Here is a 21,597-nt window from a genome sequence, read left to right as displayed (position 1 = left end):
GGTGGCAGCAGGAAAAGCTGCCAGAGTTTTTCTGCAGAAAAAGAAATGCAGCTACTCCACGCACTTGTCTGTCTGCTGGTGGGGAAGGCTGGGCATGCTGGGGGGTCCTCTTCGGCAGAGGGCTGGGCAGAGGGATGCTCTCGCTCCTGGGATGCAAAGAGGGAGATTAACCACCTGCTGATCTCTTCTCCCCCATCTCAAAGGGCCCAAAGGATCCCTGGGGAGGGATTTTTGGATGCTTCTCCATTAGGCAAAGGTCCAAGCCCCTCTGCCTCCTTCCCAGCACAGAGCATCTCTCACTCTCACCCTATCTGCTTTCCAACACGCATCAGGGTCTCCGTCCCCTCCAGTGAAACCTGTCGGCATCCTTCCAAGCTGCAAGGAAGCTCTGTCCCACCAGCATGGGGCAGCCAGCTCTTCTCAGCCCCCAGACACAGAGCCATCACCCCAGGATCACAGGTACCCAGCAAAAAGTCACTGGCCCAGTGGGGTCCCAGCACCTTCCTCCTCTGCTCCTGAGCTCCTACCCCACCGGCAGCGTACCTGCCTGCTTTCCTGCCCGGGCAGGAGTTAGCAGATAGGACAGATTGCTCCAGGCAGCTCTGCTGGGTCCAGCTACTTGTCCATCCCGCTGCAAAGTGGGGTCCTGAGCTGAGCCCTGCTCCCAGCTCTGTGACCATCCTCTCCGTCTGATCCAGACCTACGCAAGGCCACGGGAATAAAACCATCCCCATCCCACATCTCCACCCCACCAAACCCTGGGGAGCAGCTGAGACCCCAGGGACGATCCTGGTGGATGCTGAGGGTCCCCATTATCCTTTGCTCAGCGGGGAGCCCCAGCCCCCCGCAGCATTAGACCCTCCTTGGCAGGAAAGCGCTATGCGGCGTGCGCAGGTCCTCGGCACAATTAGCCAACAAGTGGCTGTTTTGTGAGGGATTGTTGCTGATGTGTTTTAAGTGGCTTTCTGAGTGGAAAATGTTAGGCACTGGAGAGGCCGGCAGACAAAGAAGGGGATGCATTAGGTTTTATTGGTCTGCTTTGCACACATCTGACATCACTCCATGGAGCAAGTTCTACCCGGCTTTGGGGAAAATGAAAAATAAAACAAGAAAAAGAGGCCGAGGGTACAGGGATGGGGGGAGCATGAACGATTCAAGGAGGCAAGTGGGGGCTTAATAGCAGGAGACACTGGAGCAAACCGTGTCAACCAGATGGGACCCGGGTGCTGCGGGAGGAGAGGGGAATTAGCCAACCCGCGCTTTGTTCCAGCAGAAAGCGCGGCCCTCTCCCCCCAGGAGCTGCCTACATGTGATATAATACAGCCCCTTTCAGCCGCTAAGCTGGCCAAGGACAAAAGTCACCGATAAATAGCAAGAGGGCGAGGCTGAAAGCAAAAGGCAGAGTTGCCAAGAGCCCCCACTTTCTCCTTGGGCTGCCCACACTGCTGCACATCTGCCCTGGCCGCTGGCGCGGGGACCCGTGGGCACGGCGGTGGCAGGGCTGGGGGCGATGCCGAGGGACAGGGCTGGGGGCAGGAGGGGTTTTGGAGGCATGATGCCTTCAGCGGGGGTGATTGCGTCCTGGGTGGCGTTCGAGGGTTGTCCATGTTTTCTCTGCCTTTATTCCTTAGCCAAGCCATAAGAGCAAGAGCCCCCGTGCCTTGGGCATCCTCCAGCGCGCACAGGGAAGGGCTGGAGGCTGCCGTCCTGGCCATGTCTGCCGGCAGCCCACCGCTTGGGCTTATTAAGCCAACATGCATCCTTTACCTTCACTTCCAGGCTCCTGTAAAAACACCCCCAGCATCAAATAAAACAGTTCAAAAATCCCTCACCCGGTTCCGAACGCTGGGGAGCCAGAAGCAGACCCCCACCAAGAACTCTCCCTGCAGCTGCCTGCTCATGGCTGTCGGCATCCTTCGGTTCCTCTGCCGTTGATCCAGAGCCTGGGGAGCACCCTGCTCTGCCCCCACCCACTGCCACCCCCCTGCCCACCTGCTGGGTGCGGGGGCTCGAGGCTTGAAGCCACCCCAGCTCCTCGCATTTTGGACCCAAAGGTATCCCGACCATTGTGCCCTGGCGCAGAGCTTGAGACCCACAAACTGGAAGGAGGACACCCCAAACATCCCTGGTCTGAGCTGGCACCCTTGGTTTGGGGTCTCCCTCCCCTCCCAGCCCCTGGCAGGGACCCAGCCTGGCCAAGCGCTAAACCAACCGTGGGGCTGTGCAAACAGGCGGGACCCCCCATCCTCTCCAACCCCCCTGCCCCCAGAGGGGTCTTCCTTGTTCTTGCAGAAATATTGATTCAGATAAACCAGGGAGACACATTAGGTGCCCCGGGGGGGTCAGGAGATCAGTGACTCAGCTGGCCACCCGCAGCCCCGTGGCCATGGGGTCCAGCTACGTAGGACCGGGATGGGCAAGGGGAGAACCGAGGGCCTTGGGAAGCCCCTTATGCCACCGAGGGGGCTGGGGCCAAAGTGCTTTTGCCAAGGGGAGGTAAAACAAATCGATGAGGGGCCGCCGTGACACGCTGACCCTGGCGCTGAGACGTGGTTTTAACGTGTGACAGTAAATCTGGGCGGGGGGCTCAGAGGCAGATGGCTGGAGGGGGGAGGCGAGACAGGGCACTTGCTGGTGGGACGAGGGAAGGGCGAGAGCTCCCAAACAGCGGAGACCGGCAGAGCCCCTGGGAAAGGGAGAGGAGGTGGGAAAGGGCAGCTCGGATGCTGACATGGGGATGGGTGATGCCTCTGCCACCACCGGGATGCCCCTCGTAGCCGAGCATCATTCCTGAGTGGTCCCTCCTGCTGCTGCCCATGCCCTGGTCCAGCCAGGAGGGCTGCGGGGCGCTGGAGCAGAGACACCCCGATGCTTTCTCCAAACACATTTCCATCCAGCCAACGGGAAGCATTCCCTCCGAACGGAGGTCTCAGTTTCCAGCCCTCGGCTCCTCGCTCCCACCTCCCATCTCTCACCCCCCGCTGAAGCCAGAAGAGAGGGCAGGAAGGCACCAACGGCCACGGATCCAGTTACCTGCGGCCAACAAAACCTACCTGTCCCTTCCCGGCTGCTCCCCCTGCCCCCTCTCTGGGGGGGACAAACCAGAAGGACCCCCCTGGCCCTCCCTGAGCATCGCCGGGTCGCTGCCTGCCACGATCGAGTGACCAGATGGACGGCGGGCTTGCACCGCAGCCTCCTCTGTGGGTCCCTTGTCCCCCCTCCCCAAGCCGGCTGAGCTTTGACGCTCTGTCCCCCCGGGGCAGCCTTTTGTCAGGGGCGTGCAGAAGGGCCCCTGTGTCCCTCTGATCCCCGCCGGCCCCACGGCAGCGCGTCCCCGGCCGGAGCATAAAGCTGGCTTTCAGGGACCCGGCATTGGGAAACTCCCGGGAAAGAAGCAAGGGAGCTTCTTGTTAAACGGGGAGACAAAGCCACCTTGTTAAGGGGTTTACAAAGGCGATCATCTCCCCCTTGCCTGGGAAGCTCGCGACCGGCGACTCCCAACCTCACCGGGGGGATGGCTTTTCCTCGGAAAGATAGAAACACTTAATAGCCATGCTGTGCTTGCAGCCCTGTGACCCGTGTGCGGGGCCCAGGGTGCCTTCCCCGCTCCCAGGAACCGCTCAGAGCCACGTCTCCGAAGGAAAACGGGAACCAAACACTCATCGTGGGGGATCCTGTGATTTTCCCGCGAGGACACCATCGCTGCCGGTGTCCCTGCTGAGGGGACGCCACCCTCGGTACCCTGGCCCGGGGACCACCGCCCGCACAAAATTATGTGATATTGGGTAGCACAAGAGGATTTTCTGTCCCTCCTTTGGGAGACGTGGGCCAAGATCCCCTCCCACACACCCCACGGATGGGGAGACGGAGCCCCAGGAGGGGATGTGATGGGGACACAGTCCCACAGGGTACAGCCACACAAGACCTCCCTGCTTCCCTCCTGCAAGACATCATCCCTTTTGCTCGCATGGACCCGGTGATCCCTTTCTCCACCCAATAAAATAAAGTTTAAGCAAAAACCCAGCAGCCCCAGAGATGCTCTTTCCCCCTGGGAATTTTCTTTTTACACCCATCTATTCTTACCATCTTTTGCATAAAAAAATTCCCACCCCGAACAAGGTCAGCGGGATCTTTGGCATGACCTTCATGGGATATGACAACAGCTCAGCCTCTGATGGGCACCCCCAAGCCCCTGGGCCCCCCATTTTGCAGACCACGTCTGGGGACTCCACACACCGGGGCCACATCTGAGCCCCCAGGATGCATTGCCCAAACCTACGCATTGTTCCGAGTTGTTCTTGGCAACGCTTGCGCTAAAATCCACATGCATATTAAACCTTAAACCCAGTAATTACCTCTACCTCCAGAGGAACGGGAAAATTGATTTTGCCATAGTGATGCAGCAGGCTGCAGTAGCCAGCATTGGCTGGTCAGCTTATAAAAACCGGCCCCCCTGGGCACGTACAAAGCCCGCCTGGGTGCGACAGCCGGCTCAGCAGGGGAAGGGGAGACCTGCCTCTGCTAGCAAGCCCTAGAGATGGGCAAAACGGGCCAAGCCCCATGTGGTGAGCCCTGCCGAGCAGCGAGTACGTTGCCAAAAAAAAGCCAAATTAACAGCCAGGAGCTTTTTCCCCTGCTTTTCCCTTTGGCATGTGCTTGCCTCCCACCTACGCTTGCAGGTGGCACTTTGGGGTGTCCACAACCCTCCTAGCATCATCCCCACATCCTCCTCCTCCTCCTCCTCTCCCTGGGGAAAAGCCATCCCTGGGTGAGCGAGGCTGGAGGACACGTCACCTTCTCCGCTTTGAGCCAGCAAACGTGAGCTGCTGCGGCAGCCTGTGCTGCGTGGTGCTACCCTGGTTGCCGGTCCTTTGCCGGGAAGCCCCAGCCACAGCTCTGTACCCCGTGGGGCTGGGCTGGAGGCAACTTTCCCTCACCGGGACCAGCACTAAATTGGACTGCTGCAGCTTTAAAGAAGTGTGTCTGCTCCTTGGCTGGCTGCAGGGCTGGTGGCAGCCGGGAGAGCCGGAGGACACCTGCGGAGATCCTGTACAGCTGGGGAAGATTAGCCTTTTCCACTAGACAAGACCCATTACCATGTTCCAATATACCATCACTTCCGCTAGGAGAGCCTGCAGATGAGATATCGATTGCAATGACCCCGGACAAGCCCTTCCCTGGAGCCTGGCAGGGCGGCAGAGCAGCCCCACGGCACGGCCCTCGGTGCAAAGAGGGGATGCAGCTTCCCAAGGGCATCCCCAGGGACCCCCAGCCCCGGGGTGGCAAGGGGCTGCCTTGGAGCAGGCTGGAGCTTAAGTGATGGGCGATGCTGCGGGGGGATGCGCAGAAGAGCTTTGAAGCCCAGCAGTGACCCAGGTCCCTTCCCGGGGTCCCTCCACGCTCTTCCCAGCTCTGCCCTGGGGATGGGGAGCCCCCAGCCCACAGTCTCCACCCTTACAGCCAGGTGGGTGTTGCAGAAACAAGCCTGCCACCTTAAAAGCCCCCAAAGTTATTCCCAAAATGCCTCTGCCGGGGAGTTACCAGGTGGTTCAGGAACTGCTCACACCATGCCGCTCGCCCACTGCGCTTCCCTCCTGCTGCGATGTGAGGCTGGCAGCCCCAGCCCCTGAAATACCTCCCTGAGATGCACCAGGGGTGGAAGGATGCTGGGAAACTGTAATGGGGGCAATGGGAAACCACCAAATCATGGGAACTGGAAGGGCTGATGGTAATTAAAGTAGTAAAGTCATTAACTGCGGTATTTGACTCACAGCATCCTATCGCTGCAGCCACCAATAGCTGCACCAAGGGGAAAGGGCAGGCATTTGCTAGGTCTCCACTATCCTGCGGTCCCACGATTTTCAAGATTTTTTTTTCCCTCCTGCAAGACTCACGCTGGGTTTGACTTGGCTTTTCGAATAGACCGAGCTCTGCTTTACCAGCACGATGCGCTTTCAGCCCAGTTGGGAGCAGCAGCTGGAAGCCGACACATGCTGCTCCTCCAAGGCTGACCACAGCCACGTCCACCACCGCCTCCAAGAGCAACCCTGAGCTGCCTGAGGAGCTGGAGCTGCCGTGGTACGCAGCATCCTCTAGCCTCAGCCGAAAACCTCGCTGTGCATCCCAGCGGGTGCAGCGAGGCACGGGCAACCGCGGCACCCTCGGGTCCAGGCTCCGAAGTGCTGCAGCGTGAGTGCTGGAGAAGATTCGAGGCCTTGGATTTAAATGGCTTTTTCCAGCTGATGATTTAAGCACCCTGGGGAGTGGTGGCCCAGCTGGTGCAATGAGCCCTCACGGAGCACGTCCAGCATTTCTCAAGCATTGGGGCACAGGAAGCTTCTGCTGTGACACTTGGTTTTTGTTCCAACCACCCCCCCCCCCGTCAAAAAAAAAAAAAAGTCATCAACTCTTCGTTGCACCAAGTTCTTTCAAACTCCACTTTGCCGGTGGAGACTTCTGTCACGGTCAAGCCATGTAGCTGCCAAGGACGGGCAGGGGAGGTAACACAGCTTACAGGGCTGCCTGTTGTCCCATGGGCCAGCTCAGCACCCTTCCCCAGCGTGCAGGAGAGCAGCAGCTCTGTTCCCGTCTTGCTTTTTGGATGAACCCCCCAGGAGATGGCTCCTGATGAGGTTTCAAGCCCTTTCTCCCATCTGGGAGGGGGCTGCTGTGGGAGGAACGGGGCTGGCTCGATGCTGGGCACCCATGCTGGGGTGGGCTCAGCAGCGCACCCCTGCTGACCACCACCACCGCTGCGGGGCTCCGGGACGCTGCTCACGCATGACCCCCATGTGAAGCTGCACTTTCAGCATGGACTTGCTGCTGAAAGCAATGGGATGTAGGGAACGCGGCGGTCCCGCACAGCATCCCCCTCCTCACACCCCACGGGGGTCGGACAGGCTCTACCAGCCCAGAAAACCATTTCTCTCCCCTCGCCTGACAGCCCGCTGCTGCTTTCTCCTCCCAAGATGGTCGCTGCCAGTAATAGCAGGGAAAGTCACATCCAAGCTGGGAAAATAACATGTTATTTTCCCAGCTGTGATGTCAGAACTTGTCACGCTTGCCGGCTCGCCAGCAGGGTGGGCAGGACATGCCTGAATGTCCCCAAACAGCCACGGGGCCTGGCTGTCCCCTCGAGGGCTGCAAAAGTGTTCTTGGTGGTGGCAGCTCTGCTTTTGGTCCCCAAATGGGTGGGGAAATGGCAAGTCCAGGCTGCCAGGATGGGGCTGACCGGTGCCCTGTGGCTGTGCCGGGCACCGCAGGATGCAGCACGGCAAGTGCGTCGCTCCCAGCCCCAGAGAGCATCTCTGCTCCTGGCCTGAGGACACCCCCCGTGGGGACACCCCAAACAGGGTCCTTCCCCATCCTTGGCGGTGCGGAGCAGCAGCGGAACCCAGGTGTTTGCATAGGTTAGAAAGTGTTTTCTTTCCTTCCCCCTGCTTCCACTGTAGTTTCAGAGCAGGTCTCCCTCACCGAGCCGTCCCTGCATCCCGGCCGCGCGCTGCAGCCTGAGCCCCGGGGACGGAGGGACTCGCAACTCGCCCAGGCACGGTGGCAGAAAAACCCGCTGCCCAGCCTGCAGCAAGCACTCCTCTCCTCCTCACCTCCCGCAACACCACCAGAGGATATTTCCCCTGTTTTTTCCTTTTCAACAAGCCCCAAGTCTGCTCTCAAAACGCACTAAAATGAAGACAAAAGAGAAAGGATCAAATCCTCTTAACCCATCCCCACTACCCAGCTCGCCCCTCCGGACCAGCGCTGTGCGGAGTGATGTCCTCCGCTCCCCACCTTCACAGCAAGGTACCGACAAACCCCCCCACGTCCTTCAGAGGCACTTAATCCATTACAAATTTCACAAAGCCCGGCTTGGGGAAGCGCTGGGCCAGAAGAGCAAACAAACAAGGCAGGAATAAAGCCCGGCTCTCAATGAGCAGGCCCAGCGCGTGGCTGGGTTTTTATTTCTTTCCCCACTTCTCCTCTGGCCGACCACCTTTTTTTAATGATTGCATTTCACTTGCCGGCCGTAACAAAGCCATCACCTCCGCCGTGACTCTGGGGAGACGAGTTACAATTACAAATTACCACCACAATTAGTGCTAGTTCTTAGAGAAATTAGAAAGGGGAGCAGGAGGCTCGCGTGCGATTGATTGCTATTCATCCTGCTTTACGGTGACCTTGCTCTGGAGACGATGATATTCCTTCAGCCTGGAAACCGGATTAAAAAAAAAAAAATTAATTGTAAATTAACAGTAATAACACACATTTCCTTTCAATTAATTTAAGCAGAATGAGGGGGCGTGAAGAGCAGGCATTTGTTAAGGCCTGTACAGTTTAATTATTTTTTTTTTCCACAAGATAATGTAATTAATTTATCTTAGAGGGGTGGGGGGACATGGCGGATCAGGGAGAACAAAGCAGTTAACAGGCAATGGAAAAATTAAGAGCCCATTATGTAAATGCAGTGTGTTTTACAGCCCTGGGGTTGAGGGGGAGTATGGTGGGGTCTGAGAAATAAGTAAAATAACGAGACCGGCTGTGCCGGGGAAGGCTGTAATTAGACAGGGCTGGTTCTGGGGGGGCTGATTGCACCCCGGCGGCGGGTGGGGGCTCGAGGGGAGGCTTCGGTGCACCCCCAGAGCCCGAGCTGGGAAGGGGAAAAGCCCTGGGGGTGCTGGGGGCTTTCCCCCCTCCTCGGAGAGGGTCCCGCCTCGACCCCACGGACCTCAGCGAGTTGATGTTGATGAAGCCGGTGGCGTCGGCGGGCTCGTAGTCCCCTTGCACGTTCATGCTGCGGAGAGAAAGGCACCGTCACTGGGATGGGAGGTCCTGGAGGGGGACGGGGGGGGGGGGGTCTTGGGGCTGCCTTTTGGGATGGGAGAGGACACAGGTGATCCCGGAGCCGGCTGCTTCCCCGGGGCCGGTGCCCGCTGTTGCCCCCTCATCAGTTGCTGGTGGGTGCGGGGGGCTCAGGGCAGGGTCCCCGCTAGCCCCCGGGGAAGAGGCACGTGGCCGCAGGAGCAGCAGAGCCACGGGGCCACCCCGACGGCCATCCCCGGGGCCTGCCGGAGACACAGCCCCAAATTTTCCACCGGGGTCCCTCGCTTGCAGCATCACCCTTCTTCCCCGTGCTCTTGCATCAAGCAGGGATGCTCGCCCTGTCCCGGAGGTGTCCCCCAGGTTTGGCTGTCCCATGCTAGGCAGGGACATTGCCCCGGGGAGGGGACATTGCCCCCGGCAGGGCAGCGGTGCTGGAGGAGACCCCCGGCACCGATGGGGTTTATGGCTACGGCGGCCGGTGCCTCGGCGCAACACCGAGAGCATCCCCCTCCTCAAAGGCGGCAGCCACCCACCGGATCCCAACTCCAATGGTTTCCTACATCCCCAAAACACACGGCTCATTTCCCAGAAACCACAAACCTTCAAGGAGGAATTGGGGGGGGAAATAAAGAAGGAAAAAAAAAAAAGAAAGAGTTTACAATGATTTTACCTCCCCTGACGGGCTACAGAAAAACCTCTGTGCTTTTATTTTTGCTCATTCGAGTGGTTCTGACCTGCTCTATAATTACGTTACTTTCTACCTACTGTGCAGAGGCATTTCCACACAGCTCTGCCTCTCACAGCTTTCTCTCGGGTTCCTGTGACGCCGTCACTCAAAGGCTTTCAAACCAGCGATGTAGAAATCAAAAAGAAAAGGAAAATGGTTGGAGACGCAGGGAGAATAAGTGCCCCTGCTTTTCTCTCCCTCTCTCTTTTTCCTCCATCCCACCCCCCTCCATCCTCCTTTTTTTTCTTCCCTCTTTTTTTTTTTTTTTTTTTTTTTTATACTTTATTCATTTAATCTCTCCAAGTGAGAGCGCGAAGCATAATGAAGGGTTGGGACGGATTATTAGGAGCTGTTGATTTTGAGGGGGAGGGAAGGGGGGAAAAAAAGCCAGAGAAGAGAAAGAGAGAAGATAATTTGACATTTACTCCGACTGATCTAAACTCATTCGGGTGTATTTATGGCTTATAAAGTGTTTAGAGAGATTGAAAGGGGTTGAGGGAGGGCTGGGGGGGAAGCGAGCGAGCGAGAGGGAAAACAACGTAAAGAAAAGGGAAAAGCCAGAGGAGAAAAAAAATAATATTGACTTGAAAACACGGCTCGTGCTTTGGCCAGGCGCTTGGCTGGGAGGACGGCATCGCTGGTGTCACTGGGGATGGGATGGAGTAGGATGGGATGGGATGGGACAGAGTGGGATGCGACGGGATGGGATGGGATGCGATGGGATGCGATGGGTCGGGATGGGATGTGACGGGTTGGGATGGGATGTGAAAAGATGGGGTGAGATGATTGCTACCACCCCCCCTGCCCACCCTGGCCCCCCCAAACCCCACTGACCTGACCAGCTCCTCGTTGTACAGCGACCGCGGGGACTCCCTGCCCAGGACGTAGACCTGGCCCTTGAAGACGGAGAGGCGCACGGTGCCCACCACCCCCTCCTGCGAGCGCCCGATGCACTCCCGGAGGAATTCGCACTCGGGGCTGTGCCAGAAGCCTGCGGGCAGAAAGGAGGGTCAGCGGGGGCACGGGGGAGGTCGGGGTCCCCCAAGGTGCCCGTGCAGGGTGGTCCCCCAGGCTAAGTCCTGCAAAGCAGACCCTGGGTAATTTTCAAGGGAAGGGATGCGGTCATGGGATGGGGAGAGGGAAACGAGGTGCTGGGACACCCAGGTTCAGCCCTGAGGGATGGAGACCTCACGTGTGTCCCTTCCCCTTGGTGGCCCTCGGGTTCCCACCCAGGAGAGGAGGCTGGAACCGGCTGGTGGAGAAGAGGCAGTGGGGCCATACTCCTTCCAGCTCCGCCAGGTGGGGGTGATCATGGAAATTAAAAGCTTCGTTAAGGAAGTATGAAACTGCCACTCAAAACCCACCATCTTGGGAGGGTCAGGTGGAGACAGACAGATGGACACAGAATCGGTGGGGGGCGGATCAGCTGACAGCCCCCTACGAAGAGGATGAGCTGTTCTCCCCCGGGATGGGCAGGGCAGGATTGGCCCCGAAGGACCAACCTTGGGGGGACACAGCCCCCACAGTAACACTTTGCTCCCGGACAGCCCTGGGAAAGGAAAACCCCCCAGCAATGGGGGTCCCGGTGGGATGCGGAGCAGAGCTCTCCCCCCAGGTAACACCACCAGGGCTGACCCCGGGGCTGTATCGGGCTGCACATCAGGGCACGGATGTCTCGGCAGCCCCGGGTGGGCTCACCTCCCTGGCCCTTCCTAGGGCAGCGGGGGTCCGCTTTCCCCCACCGCCGCTCGCCGTTTGACTTGTCCCCCCCAGCTCCCTGGAGCGAGGGGCTGGCAGGATGCGGGGAACCGGTGCTGGCACCCACGGAGACCTCCATCTAACCACAACCACGGCAAGTGCCTCTCCCTCCTGCCCCAGCTCTGGCCAGCACGGCAGCCCCCCAGCGCCCCAAGCCCTCGGCAGCGGGGCTGAAGCCCAGGCTGGGCGTTGGGGTGACGTGCGGTCACACCACGGCTCCCCAAAACGCATCCTGCGGGAGCAGCCATCGGCATTGCTGTCCACCGAGGCCACTGCGGGCGCACAGAGGGGCTGTGGTCCTGCCTGCCGCCCCTGTGCCCCCTCCTGTCCCTAAGCAGGGTAATTAGCCGGAGAGCCCTCGGAGACCTGGAATAAAGCCTGGGAGATGGAAAAGGAGATAGAGGCAGTGAGAGAAAGAGCCCATTCACCACCCTCCGGTCATCCCCAGGTTTTATCTCTCCCATCGCCCTCCCGCTCGGCTCACACACCGGTGCCCTCTCACCTTTCCCTCCCCAGCTGGGCTCTGGGGCCGAAGCCATTAAAGAAACAAACAATTTCTTTTGTTATTTGGCTTCCCCGTATCCTGCAACCTTGTCCCCAGGATCTACGTAGCCCTGCTCCGAGGCACGGTGTCAAAGCCCTGCAACCCCCCCACCACCAAAACCACCTCCCTGACCCAGACCCCCCCCTCAGCCGCCCCACCATGGCATGGCTGGGGGGTTCGGGGACCCGTTCCCCGCAATCAGCACTGCTCTGCAGGCAGGGACCCTGGCTCCAGGCAAATACACCCCTCTTTTTGGTAACGACCCTCCAGGTACAACTCCTGAAACATCAGGATTGACGCAGGGCTGTTGCATCCCCGTAAAAATAAACCCAAGACACATCAAAATAATAACCACCTACTTAAACCCTGACTCTGACAGGTCCAGGTGCAAGGAAGCATTCCCCCCCGCCTTGCCCCCCACCGCAGACCCATTCCCCACTGGAAGTGACCCCCCTTAATGACCTTCCCTCCTCGTAACCGTCATGCTGCCCTAATCACGACGTGGGCAGGGGGACAATGGCGTTTCTGCACCTGGACGGGAACTGGCTTCAAAGCCACCCCTCCACAATGGGATCAATGGGGCTGGGGAGAAGATAAACACTAATTCTTCTAAAATCAGGGACTACTTGTAATAATGAGGTGTTAAAGAAAGGTGAGCTTGAAAGCCTGGCCTCCGGCACGGGGACCCACGGGTGCTGTTTGCACCCCCCTGGGGTTGTTCCTTGGATTTGGGCTCAGCTGCCAGGGAAGTCTAGGACCATGCTGGAAATCCCTGGGGATTCAGCATCTGGACCCAGGGAAATAGCAGCCTTCACCTGGCAGAGGTAGGAAGGGAGAAGCGATTCCCCAGGTGGCTCTTGAGCCTGGTGGCTTCACAAAACGCGAGTGGTTAGAAATAAACAAACAGGTTTACGCTTCAACTAAAAAAAAAAAAAAAAAAAAAAAAAAAAAAAAGAGTCAAAATAAAGGCAGCCCAGGACAAAGTCTAATAAAAATAGCCAGAGGCAGGACCGGCATCAAAGAGTGAATTAAGGCAGGGGCTGTGATTCAAGGGAAAGGTAACTGAGACTTCTGCAACCCTAGAATCCCTTGCCCCGCCAGGGCCCTCAAATACGGTTTAAGCAGCAAAGGGGCTCGGGTATTAAATGCCAGTTGCTGAGGAAGACGCAGGAGGGATTGTCCTTGGAGGGGAAGGTGCTGAGGATGAGCACAGGCATCAGAAACTGCAGGGGAGAAGCCAGCCTGGCCCAGTCCTGCTGGATCTGCTGCTGCCCAAAGCCTGAGCTCCCAGAGTCAGGTTATTTCCAGGGGATCTTCCCATGGAAGATCTCACGGAAATCATCCCAGCCCTCGTGGTTAGAGATAAATACCTGAAAAGTGATGGGAGCAGGAACCGGGAGGCTAAGAAATCAGGACATATGAAAGATAAAAGTGTCTGGCCAAGGGTCAGGACATCTCCCCGGTGGGGGGTCTCCAGGGACGTCAGCTCTGAACCGGGCAGGGGACAGAGGAAGAGCCGGGGCACGGGGACACACTGCTGGGCTTGGAGCCATGCAGCAGGCACCCAGGTGTGGGCACTGGGGTTTTGAGCCCACCTATGGCAATTTGGGCTAATCCTGCTTCCTTCAACACAGCACCAGCGACCGAGTCGGGCTTGATCCGAGGAGCAGACCCTGGAGCAGTGCTGATGTCCCTTCCCGGGGGTGCCGGGCTGTTCCCTGCAGCGCTCACCCCAGCAGCGTGGGGTGACTGAGCTGAGACCCCTCAAACTCAGCTCACACGGGCAGCTGAGCAGACCCGAGCTGGAACCACTGGGTGCATCACAGGAGGAAGGACAAAGGGCTTCATTTCTGTCCCTAACTGCGGGTACGAGCCAGCATCCCCTTGTCCCTTATGGCTCCCAGCCCAGTCCGGGCAGTGCTGTCCTCGCCCAGGCCCGGCTGTGCTGGAAGCAGCTGGAAGCCCCTTCTGCAGCCCCCAGCAAAGCCACAACTCGCAGTGCCCCTGTGTGGGCTGCACACCGCATAGCACGGCCAGGACCCTCCTGTCCCCTCCTGCAGCCCCCCCCTGGACCCCAGCAGCCAGGGCCACACTGCCCTGAGAGCCCCCCCCATGCCACGCACCCCTGTGCTTTCCCCCTGCCAGGGTACGGGGAGAGGTCTCCGGCTTCAAATCCCACCGTGGGGACGCGCCGGGAGCTTGGGTGCTCGTGTGCCCCATATCCTGGTGTGCTCCCGTCCCGGTGGGACGAGGGCAGGCAGGGAGATGGAGGGAATCGGAGGGGAGAGCTGGGGAAAGGCTATGGGGGGTGGGGACGATGACAAAGGGACAGGGAATTACAGCCTGTGAGACAGCCAGATGTGTTGGATGGGACGAAGCGGTGGCACCGGGCTGGGAGAGATGCCGGGAGCATTCCCCACCGGCAAACCCTCGTGGAAGGCGGCATCGCCTCCGGAAAATGTGGAGTCCCTTCGGCAGAAAAGCAGGCAGAGCGTGGGGCTGAGCTCAGCCCTCGGCACGAGCAAACCCGTCTTTTCCCCCCGTGAGTGGCCTCAAAATCCACACCTGAAGTTTACAGCCCTGAGCCCGTGTACCAGCGGGACCAGCAGCAAGGGAGGAGGAGGAGGAAGGCTGGGAGGATGCTGCAGCGGCAGGGCCGGGCTGAAGGACCGTACGTACCGTTGTACACCAGCTCGGAGAATTTCAAGGCAAGCCCCTGCTTGATTTTCCGTACTTCCCGGTCCATGGTGAAGGCCTCGATATCTAAATGCGCATGGTATAGGATCGTTCCTGCTGGGGTCTCATAGATACCTAGCCATTTTTCCAGGCAGGGGGAAAAGCAGGAAAAGAGAGAGAAACGAATGAGACCAAAACTGTCAGCAAATGACAAAAAATAATGACTTGGCTGACAGAAGGAGCTGTGGTCGAGTGCATTCAGTCTCAGCTCGCTGTAAAATGCATCTGTCATTATATTCATGCTGGGGCTGAGACAGTCCACTCCGCACCTTGCGGAGAAAATTTCTAGATTCCCCTCTTTGAAGAGGCACTCTGACGAGGCTAAATGACAGGGTTTGGGAACCGATCCCCCCACCGATCCGTGCCCAACGGTCTGCGGCTGAAAACCTGTAATTAAAGGAACGACGCGGGGCACAGGCACGGGGAGCGGAGGGCCTGAAATACCCTCCTCTCCCCTCGGCTGGCGAGAAAGAGCCCCGCGCATCCACTGTGAAGCAATGAGGCTACCTGGGGGCTGGGAGGGCAACCTCATTTGGGGCTGGTAGGGCCCCCCCCAGTCGCTTCCCGCCTGCCCCCCCCAATCGCGTGAGGCCTGGGGATGGAGGGATGCTTAATTATTTCGGCGATGGGGGCTAACGCCACGGGCGAGCTGCTCCCTTTGTTCCAGCCGCTCTGGGCTTATTTGCCGCATAACGTGTTTACTTGGTGTTTAAATACGAGGGCGGCCATGCGGTGTTCCGCTCCAGGTCGGATGCGGGTGGAAAGCCGGTGGGGGAAATGCTGAGCTGGTCCGGCAGCAAACATGTGGCGGGCACGGCTGTAACCTGCCTGTGGCCAGGGCTGCTCCGCCAGCACGTCCCTGTCCCCTGCCTGCCCACGGGGACGGTGCCCTCCCAATGCCAGGCATCTGTGCGATGGCACGGCCGTGGGAACGGCGAAGGGCACCTGCACGTTGGGTTTTGCTGGCACGCAAAGAAACCCCATAGGAAACCATCCCTGATGAAGGGGACGTGTCCCCAACCAGCCCCAGTGATGAGAGGGGATGAGGGGAACCCACAGGGCTGTCAGGGGGGCTCAAACCCGCACCGGGCTCTGCCCGCTCAGCGCCCTGGAGAGTGGCACAGGCTGAAGCAGGGTCCCATCCCGGGGTTGCCACAGGTCCCACAGACACGGCAGGAGCCCTATCTACCACGGCAGCCCAAGCCACTTCCATCAAACCTCAGCCCTACCAGGGTCCACGATCTCAGCATCCTACAGACACGGGACGGGTCTCCGTCCCAAAGAAGAGCCGCCCCGTCCTCTCAGGCCACCCTAACGATGTTGCAGCCCGGTCCCCAGGGGCAGGTCACTGGGTGCTCACTGAGCACCCATCCCCACGGGGCTGTGGGAGGAGACAGCCGCATTATCACCAAAAACCAGCCGTCCCCACGGGCACAGGAGCACAGAGGGCTGCTGTATGCCCCCCTCCAGCCGCTGAGCCTGCCACTAAAACAATTAATATTCCCTCTGCTTCCCCTTAGGAGGTGTTAAAGCCAACCTGGGCTGACGGAAGGTTTGGATTTGTGTCTTGACCCCCACCTCCTGCCCATCTGCCTGCACCCCTGCCCATCCTATTCGACCTGATGCTAGAGGACCAGGGCCCAGAGCATGACAGCCGGGGTGGAGGGGAGGGGAGCTGACAGCCGTGCTCCCAGCCGAGGAGACAAGAGACACCTTCAAAGTGACACTCGCAGCGTCTCCAAGTGTCTATTTTCATCTCCCCGTGTTTACAGGAAAAAGACAGAGGTGTCAGCACCGCAGCCTGGCGAAGCTTCAATCACCCCGTAATTACTGCTGGGGAAGGGGGGGACTGGAGCGGGGGGGGGGGGGCATGGAGGGGGGCAGCCAAGGAGACAGCTGCCGCTGCTTAAAATTTTCTAATTTGTAACCTCGGCTGTCAGTTCACCTCCATCCGAGCAATTTTGCTGTGCTGAGCGCGGGCTGTCACTCGCGACAGCATCCATGGGACAGGACGGGATGCGGTGGCTTCCCAAGGGGAAGGGGAGGGCGATGCTGCCCATGGGAAGATGCTGCCCAAATTTCTACTGCTGGTCCAGGGCTGAGACTGAGTGTGGCCTGGTATGGGTTCATCGCAGGGAAGGGGTTTTCCACTTTCCTCTTCCATCTGCTCAGCGCATCGAGGAGAGGAAAGAGGAAAAGGAAAGAGAGAGCCGAAGGAAGGAAAAGCCCCAGCCCAAGGCAGTGCTCGGCTCTTTTGGCAGCGGCTGTCCCCTCCTTCCCACTTCCTCCCCACTGATTTCATTTACTTCACTTAATTAGCCCCCCTTCGGAGTTAAAAAGGTAATTTGATAATGAGGATGTGAAAAGGCAGGAGAGGCAGGGCCGCGCTCCCGCTTGCAGCCAAGAGCCCCCGGCCGAGCCGTGGCCCCCCTGGCCGGCTGCAGCGCCGCTCCCCGCCACCCCATAATTAGCCACCCTCCTCCCACTAAAACAAATATGGCAAAATTGAGTTAATAGGGCTTAAAACGCTGGCGCGGGCGCGCTCGGCTCGCCCCTCGCCCATTAGGCCTTAACGAAGTTCAATTAGGAGCTTAGTAAAAATCAATGCAAATGAGTTTTTCTCCTCTCTGACTCCCCAGGTCTGGGAGGCGAGGAAGAGGAGGCACCTGGCGGGAGCCTTCGCTTCCACCTCCGCGGCCGTGGAGGGCACTTGCTGTGCTGCTGACTGCCTGTGCCTCAGTTTCCCCAGCAGAGCAGGGGTCCCTGTGCTGCCCCGAGGAACTTGCAGAGCCCTGAGCCATCGGGGCCACTGCACACCGCTGGGATTTAAGGGATCGTCGCCTCCCGCCTGCGAGCCCAGGTTCTGTCTCCTGCCCTGTTGACCCTATCCCCATTTGGGGTCCAAAATGCTCCTGCAGAGTAGCAGTGGGGCCACCCCAAGCTGCCCTGCACCCTAAAACCCCCCGGAGGGGGTGGCAGGTACCGGCAGCACCCTCCTGCTCCGGCCTCCTCTCATCCCGGCTCTCCATTTCTTCTGCAGAGCATCTCTCGGAGCAGATTTCAGAAAGGTTTCTACTAATCCCAAGGAGCAAAACAGGGGGCAGGATCCTGCTCAAAGCAAAGGGGGAAAACCCACCGCCAAGGTCTCGTCCCCGAGGTACGTGCACCCCTGCTGTCCCCAGAAAGCCTGGTCCTCCCGCATCTGCCGGCGCACAAACGCGGCAGCGATCGCTTGGCAATGTCACACAGGAGACAGACGTGACAGTTAAATGGGGTTTAGAGAAATTATTAAATGCTGGAAGGGTCACTAGAGCATGTCAGTGGCTCTTAAAAAAATAAAATAGATTTTGACAAATTACTCAGCATCCTGCATGCAAATGCGCAGGCTGCTCTGTGTGGTTTGGGGTTGGGGTTTTTGTCTTCCTTCTTTTGGTTTTAATTTGGTTATTCAAACTCGGATCAAATGATTTGGGGTTTTGTTTCTTGCCTTTCGTGGCTGATGCTCTCACAAAGGGACCGGTGCCCTGTGGTGGGGAGGGAGACGGCGGGCTGAATCTTATCAAAATATTTGCTGATGCCCTGCACAAAGGGCAAGTTTAAAGAAAGGGAGCATCTAATTAGGTATTAATGAGATTTAAAACAAAAGAGTGGGGGCAAGGAGATAGGAAATGATGATGAGCCATCTTGTTACTTAGTTCTGCGCGGGGCAGCTTGCTGCCTCCAGAGATTTCCAATGAAGCTGATCCTAATGGATGATCAATACTAAGTCACAGCCTCAAAAAATGCATAGATAAATCAAAGAATTGCCTTTAAAAAAACTTCAGTGACTTGCATCGGCCTCCTGCACTTTGTACGCGTGTTACAGAGCCTCGCCCCTTCCAGGATCTCCCATGAGCATCCTCCCACGCAAGCCCACAGCTTGACGTTTTTCCCACTGGAGACAGGTCTCACCCGAGACCTGGGGTCTCCGGTGGCACTGGGACCCCAGGGCTGGTGCAAACAGTGGCACTGGCAGCGAGTGGGCACCTGCCTTCATTAGAGAGTGATGAGAAGTCCCTGCCACGGGGAAATCTCAGTCAAAACCTGGGGGGGGGGAGAGCGGTTGAGGGCTGCTGGTGTGCCCTGAGCCAAAGCACCCCAGCGATGCTGAGCACCTGCCACGTCCCACCAGGGTTTTCCCTATTTTTGCTGGTTTTAGGGCAGGAATGGCACCACTGGTGGGTGACTGCTCACCTCTAGACTTCATCCCGACGAAGCGGTTCTCCACGATGTCAATGCGCCCGACGCCGTGCTTGCCCCTGCCGAGGAGAAGGGAGGTTGGAGCGGCCCCGCAGTGGGATGCAGGTGGCCGCGAGAGGTGGGTCGGGGGGGGACAGACAATGGGGGACAAACCCCAAATGACAGTGCGGCCAGCCCCTCAGCAGCACTGGTGACCATCAACGGTGACCCCCAGATAGGACAGGTGATAAGGAGGCGGATTTTCTCTCCTTTTCCTCTCCTCTTTGCTGTGCCACTAGCCTCTCCATCCTCGCTTGCTGCTCACTCGGGCCACCGGAAAATAAACCAGGCAAGGGGGACAAGCCACGCCGCAGCTGTATTCCCGATAGTCAAAGTCATTTTAAAACCACTTAATTAACATTTAAAAAGTGAACTACATGGAAAAGTTCATTCCCATTCAGCACCGGGGCGATAAAGTCAGAGGCACAAAGGAGGATAGTGGGGACTGGGTGGCACTTGGCGTGGAGCAGGAGGAGCGAGTGCCCTCATGGGTGCTGCTGTATTTTTGGGCAAGCCCCTGAGGATAGCTCTGCCCTGGTGACAGCAGAAAGTGGGCACGGGGTGGCACAGGGCAGAAAACCCCAAAGGCGCTGCTGCTGCAGACACAGGGGGAGGACAGGGCGATGGACCTGGCCAGCATGTCTCCGTCCACCAAAAAAGTTGACTTTCCACCCAAAAGGGACACTGAGCCCCTTTGGGCAGGCAGGGTGAGGCGATGCCCGTCGGGACGCGGGAGCCGGGGGTCTGGGGCTGAGCTGGGACCAGGGGCAAAGGCTGCCTGCGGGCAGGGGCTGCCCCGGGGGCTCAGCCCCCCGCTGCGGGCAGGGCAGCCCTCACCCAGCCGCGCGGCTGGGGCACCCGATAAATGCAAAAGGTTGTAATAAGACTTTTTAGCCCTCCTTGTGCGCAGGGAGCAAAACCCTAAATACCCCCGTGCTCGCGGCCTCGGTGCCCAGCTCTGCTTGCTGGCATGAATGGTGCGACTGGGACCCAACTGGGACGATCCCATCCTCACGCTGCTGACCACCATCGGGCTCATCGGGACGTGCCTGCCGCGAGCATCCCGCTCCCACCCTGCCCTGGGGACCCCGGGGACGCTGCCCTCGTCCCCGCTGCCAGGGGACAGCGTGGCACTCACGCGATGTCGTTCAGGTACACGAAGAGCTCCAGGGCCGAGCGACGAGTGGCTCCGTCCCCGGCGTTGGTGACCTTCACGGGGACACCTGCGGAGGCGGGGAGGGAGAACGGGCAGGATCAGCCGGTGTCAGGATCCCCCCCGGAACATCACCCCGCGGGCGTTAAATAGATGTGACAGATATGAACTCTAAATAACTTCTTAAAAAGGCATATCCAAGCTGGTGCGGGGGGGAGGCGAAGGGAGGGGGACCCACCTCGGGAGAGAAGCGAAATAAATAAATAAAAAAGGCCATAAAAACGTCCCCCCCCTCCCTTTTCCCCTCTCCTCTCCCTCTCTCTTTTTTAGGGCCTGTGAAATTGCAACCAGGCCCTTAACTAATTGAATTTCACGCTCGGCAATTGTCTTACGGCGCAGCACCTTCTGTCCCACCAGCCCCTGCCGGGGGGGGGGGGGCTGACAAATGTGTGTCCCCCCCCCTCCCCTGACAGCATGGGGGGCGTCTGGGGGGGACCCCCACACCGGGGCACGGCTGCTCGCACACGCACGCACACGCACCCCGCGGCGGGGCGCTCCCCGCCATGAATTAATTATTGCACCTTTTTTTTTTTTTCCCCCCACCCCTCTTTTTCTCTTAATTTTTTTTTTTTTTTTTTTTTTTTTTTTAAGGGCGCTGGGCAGGAGCAAGGACGGGGGGGGGGGGGGCTGCTGAATAGAAAGAGGCATTTTTCTTTAGCGGTGTGAAATGAGCAATAAATGTATTAGGAAGCTGACAAGGGGGCTGCGGGGCCCACAAAGAAAAGCGGTGCGGAGTTGGAGGCTAATCCCCCCTCCATCTGCCCTCCTCATTACCATTTAACGCACTATCAGTTGCCAATCAGCCTCAATACCTCCCTTTCTAGTCTTTATTACGGAGGCGCCCGCGAGAGCCCTGTCTAGTGATGGGGGCTGTCAGCTCCCCCCCCACGCTCCCCCCCTAAACCCCCTATTTTCCAGGGGTTTATAAACTCAGTTGTAAATTGCTATTAAATGTAACTCGCGGCAATAATGAACCTTAAGCTGCTTCTCGGCGCGGGCCCCCCCCCCCTCCTCGCCCTCCCCTCGCCCCGGCTCTTTCTATTCGCATCCTCCGCCGGGGTATTGGCCGGGGTCCGCTCGGCGGAGAGCCGACGTTGTCGGGGCCGTTGTTGGCGAAAGCTGCTTAGCCTTTAAAATAGTTAATAATTAGATTAAAACTTCAAATAAATTAACTAGGGGCTGAATGGGCTGCTGGGAGGGGGGCTGCTCCTTGCAGGGGGATCATTATAATGGAGCAGGGATGCTGGCGGCGGGGGGGGCGGTGGGGAGGGGGTACCCCTCCAAGCAGGGTCTCCCCCCCCCCAGCCTGGGTTGGACTCGTTCCTGCTGCCAGGATGGATGGTGGCACAGGGATGGCCATGGTTGGCAGAGGTGGGAGACGCTGCCCCATGTCCCCTCGCCGGGTGACGGCTCCGGCACTGGGCCCTGCCGTGCGTCCCCAGGGATGGAACGGGGTCTCCCCGTTTTCTTGGTGCGACACTGATAGCACCGCTGGCCCAATCCTGCCGGAGCATCTTCCCACTG

The 21,597-nt window shown here is 58.6% G+C and overlaps 1 protein-coding gene across 1 annotated transcript in view; it reads right to left on the bottom strand.

The window, feature by feature from the left end:
- Positions 1-7,910: 7,910 nt before the first annotated feature.
- The window catches only part of ASS1 (argininosuccinate synthase 1), a 29,244-nt gene continuing 15,557 nt past the window's right edge, over positions 7,911-21,597 (bottom strand). Inside the window, exons 11-16 of the mRNA XM_049832862.1 lie at positions 19,999-20,083; positions 18,816-18,880; positions 14,526-14,657; positions 10,379-10,535; positions 8,723-8,788; positions 7,911-8,205 (exon numbers count right to left, since the gene is read on the bottom strand). Coding sequence (XP_049688819.1) covers positions 8,151-8,205; positions 8,723-8,788; positions 10,379-10,535; positions 14,526-14,657; positions 18,816-18,880; positions 19,999-20,083 — 560 coding nt within the window. The 3' untranslated portion in view covers positions 7,911-8,150. The remainder of the gene's footprint in view (positions 8,206-8,722; positions 8,789-10,378; positions 10,536-14,525; positions 14,658-18,815; positions 18,881-19,998; positions 20,084-21,597) is intronic.

The sequence above is a fragment of the Accipiter gentilis genome, chromosome 29, assembly GCF_929443795.1.
Source record: "Accipiter gentilis chromosome 29, bAccGen1.1, whole genome shotgun sequence".
In the NCBI taxonomy this organism is placed as follows: Eukaryota; Metazoa; Chordata; class Aves; order Accipitriformes; family Accipitridae; genus Astur; species Astur gentilis.
Note: the sequence above shows the minus strand (reverse complement) of the source record. Positions and strands in the feature narration are given on the sequence as shown.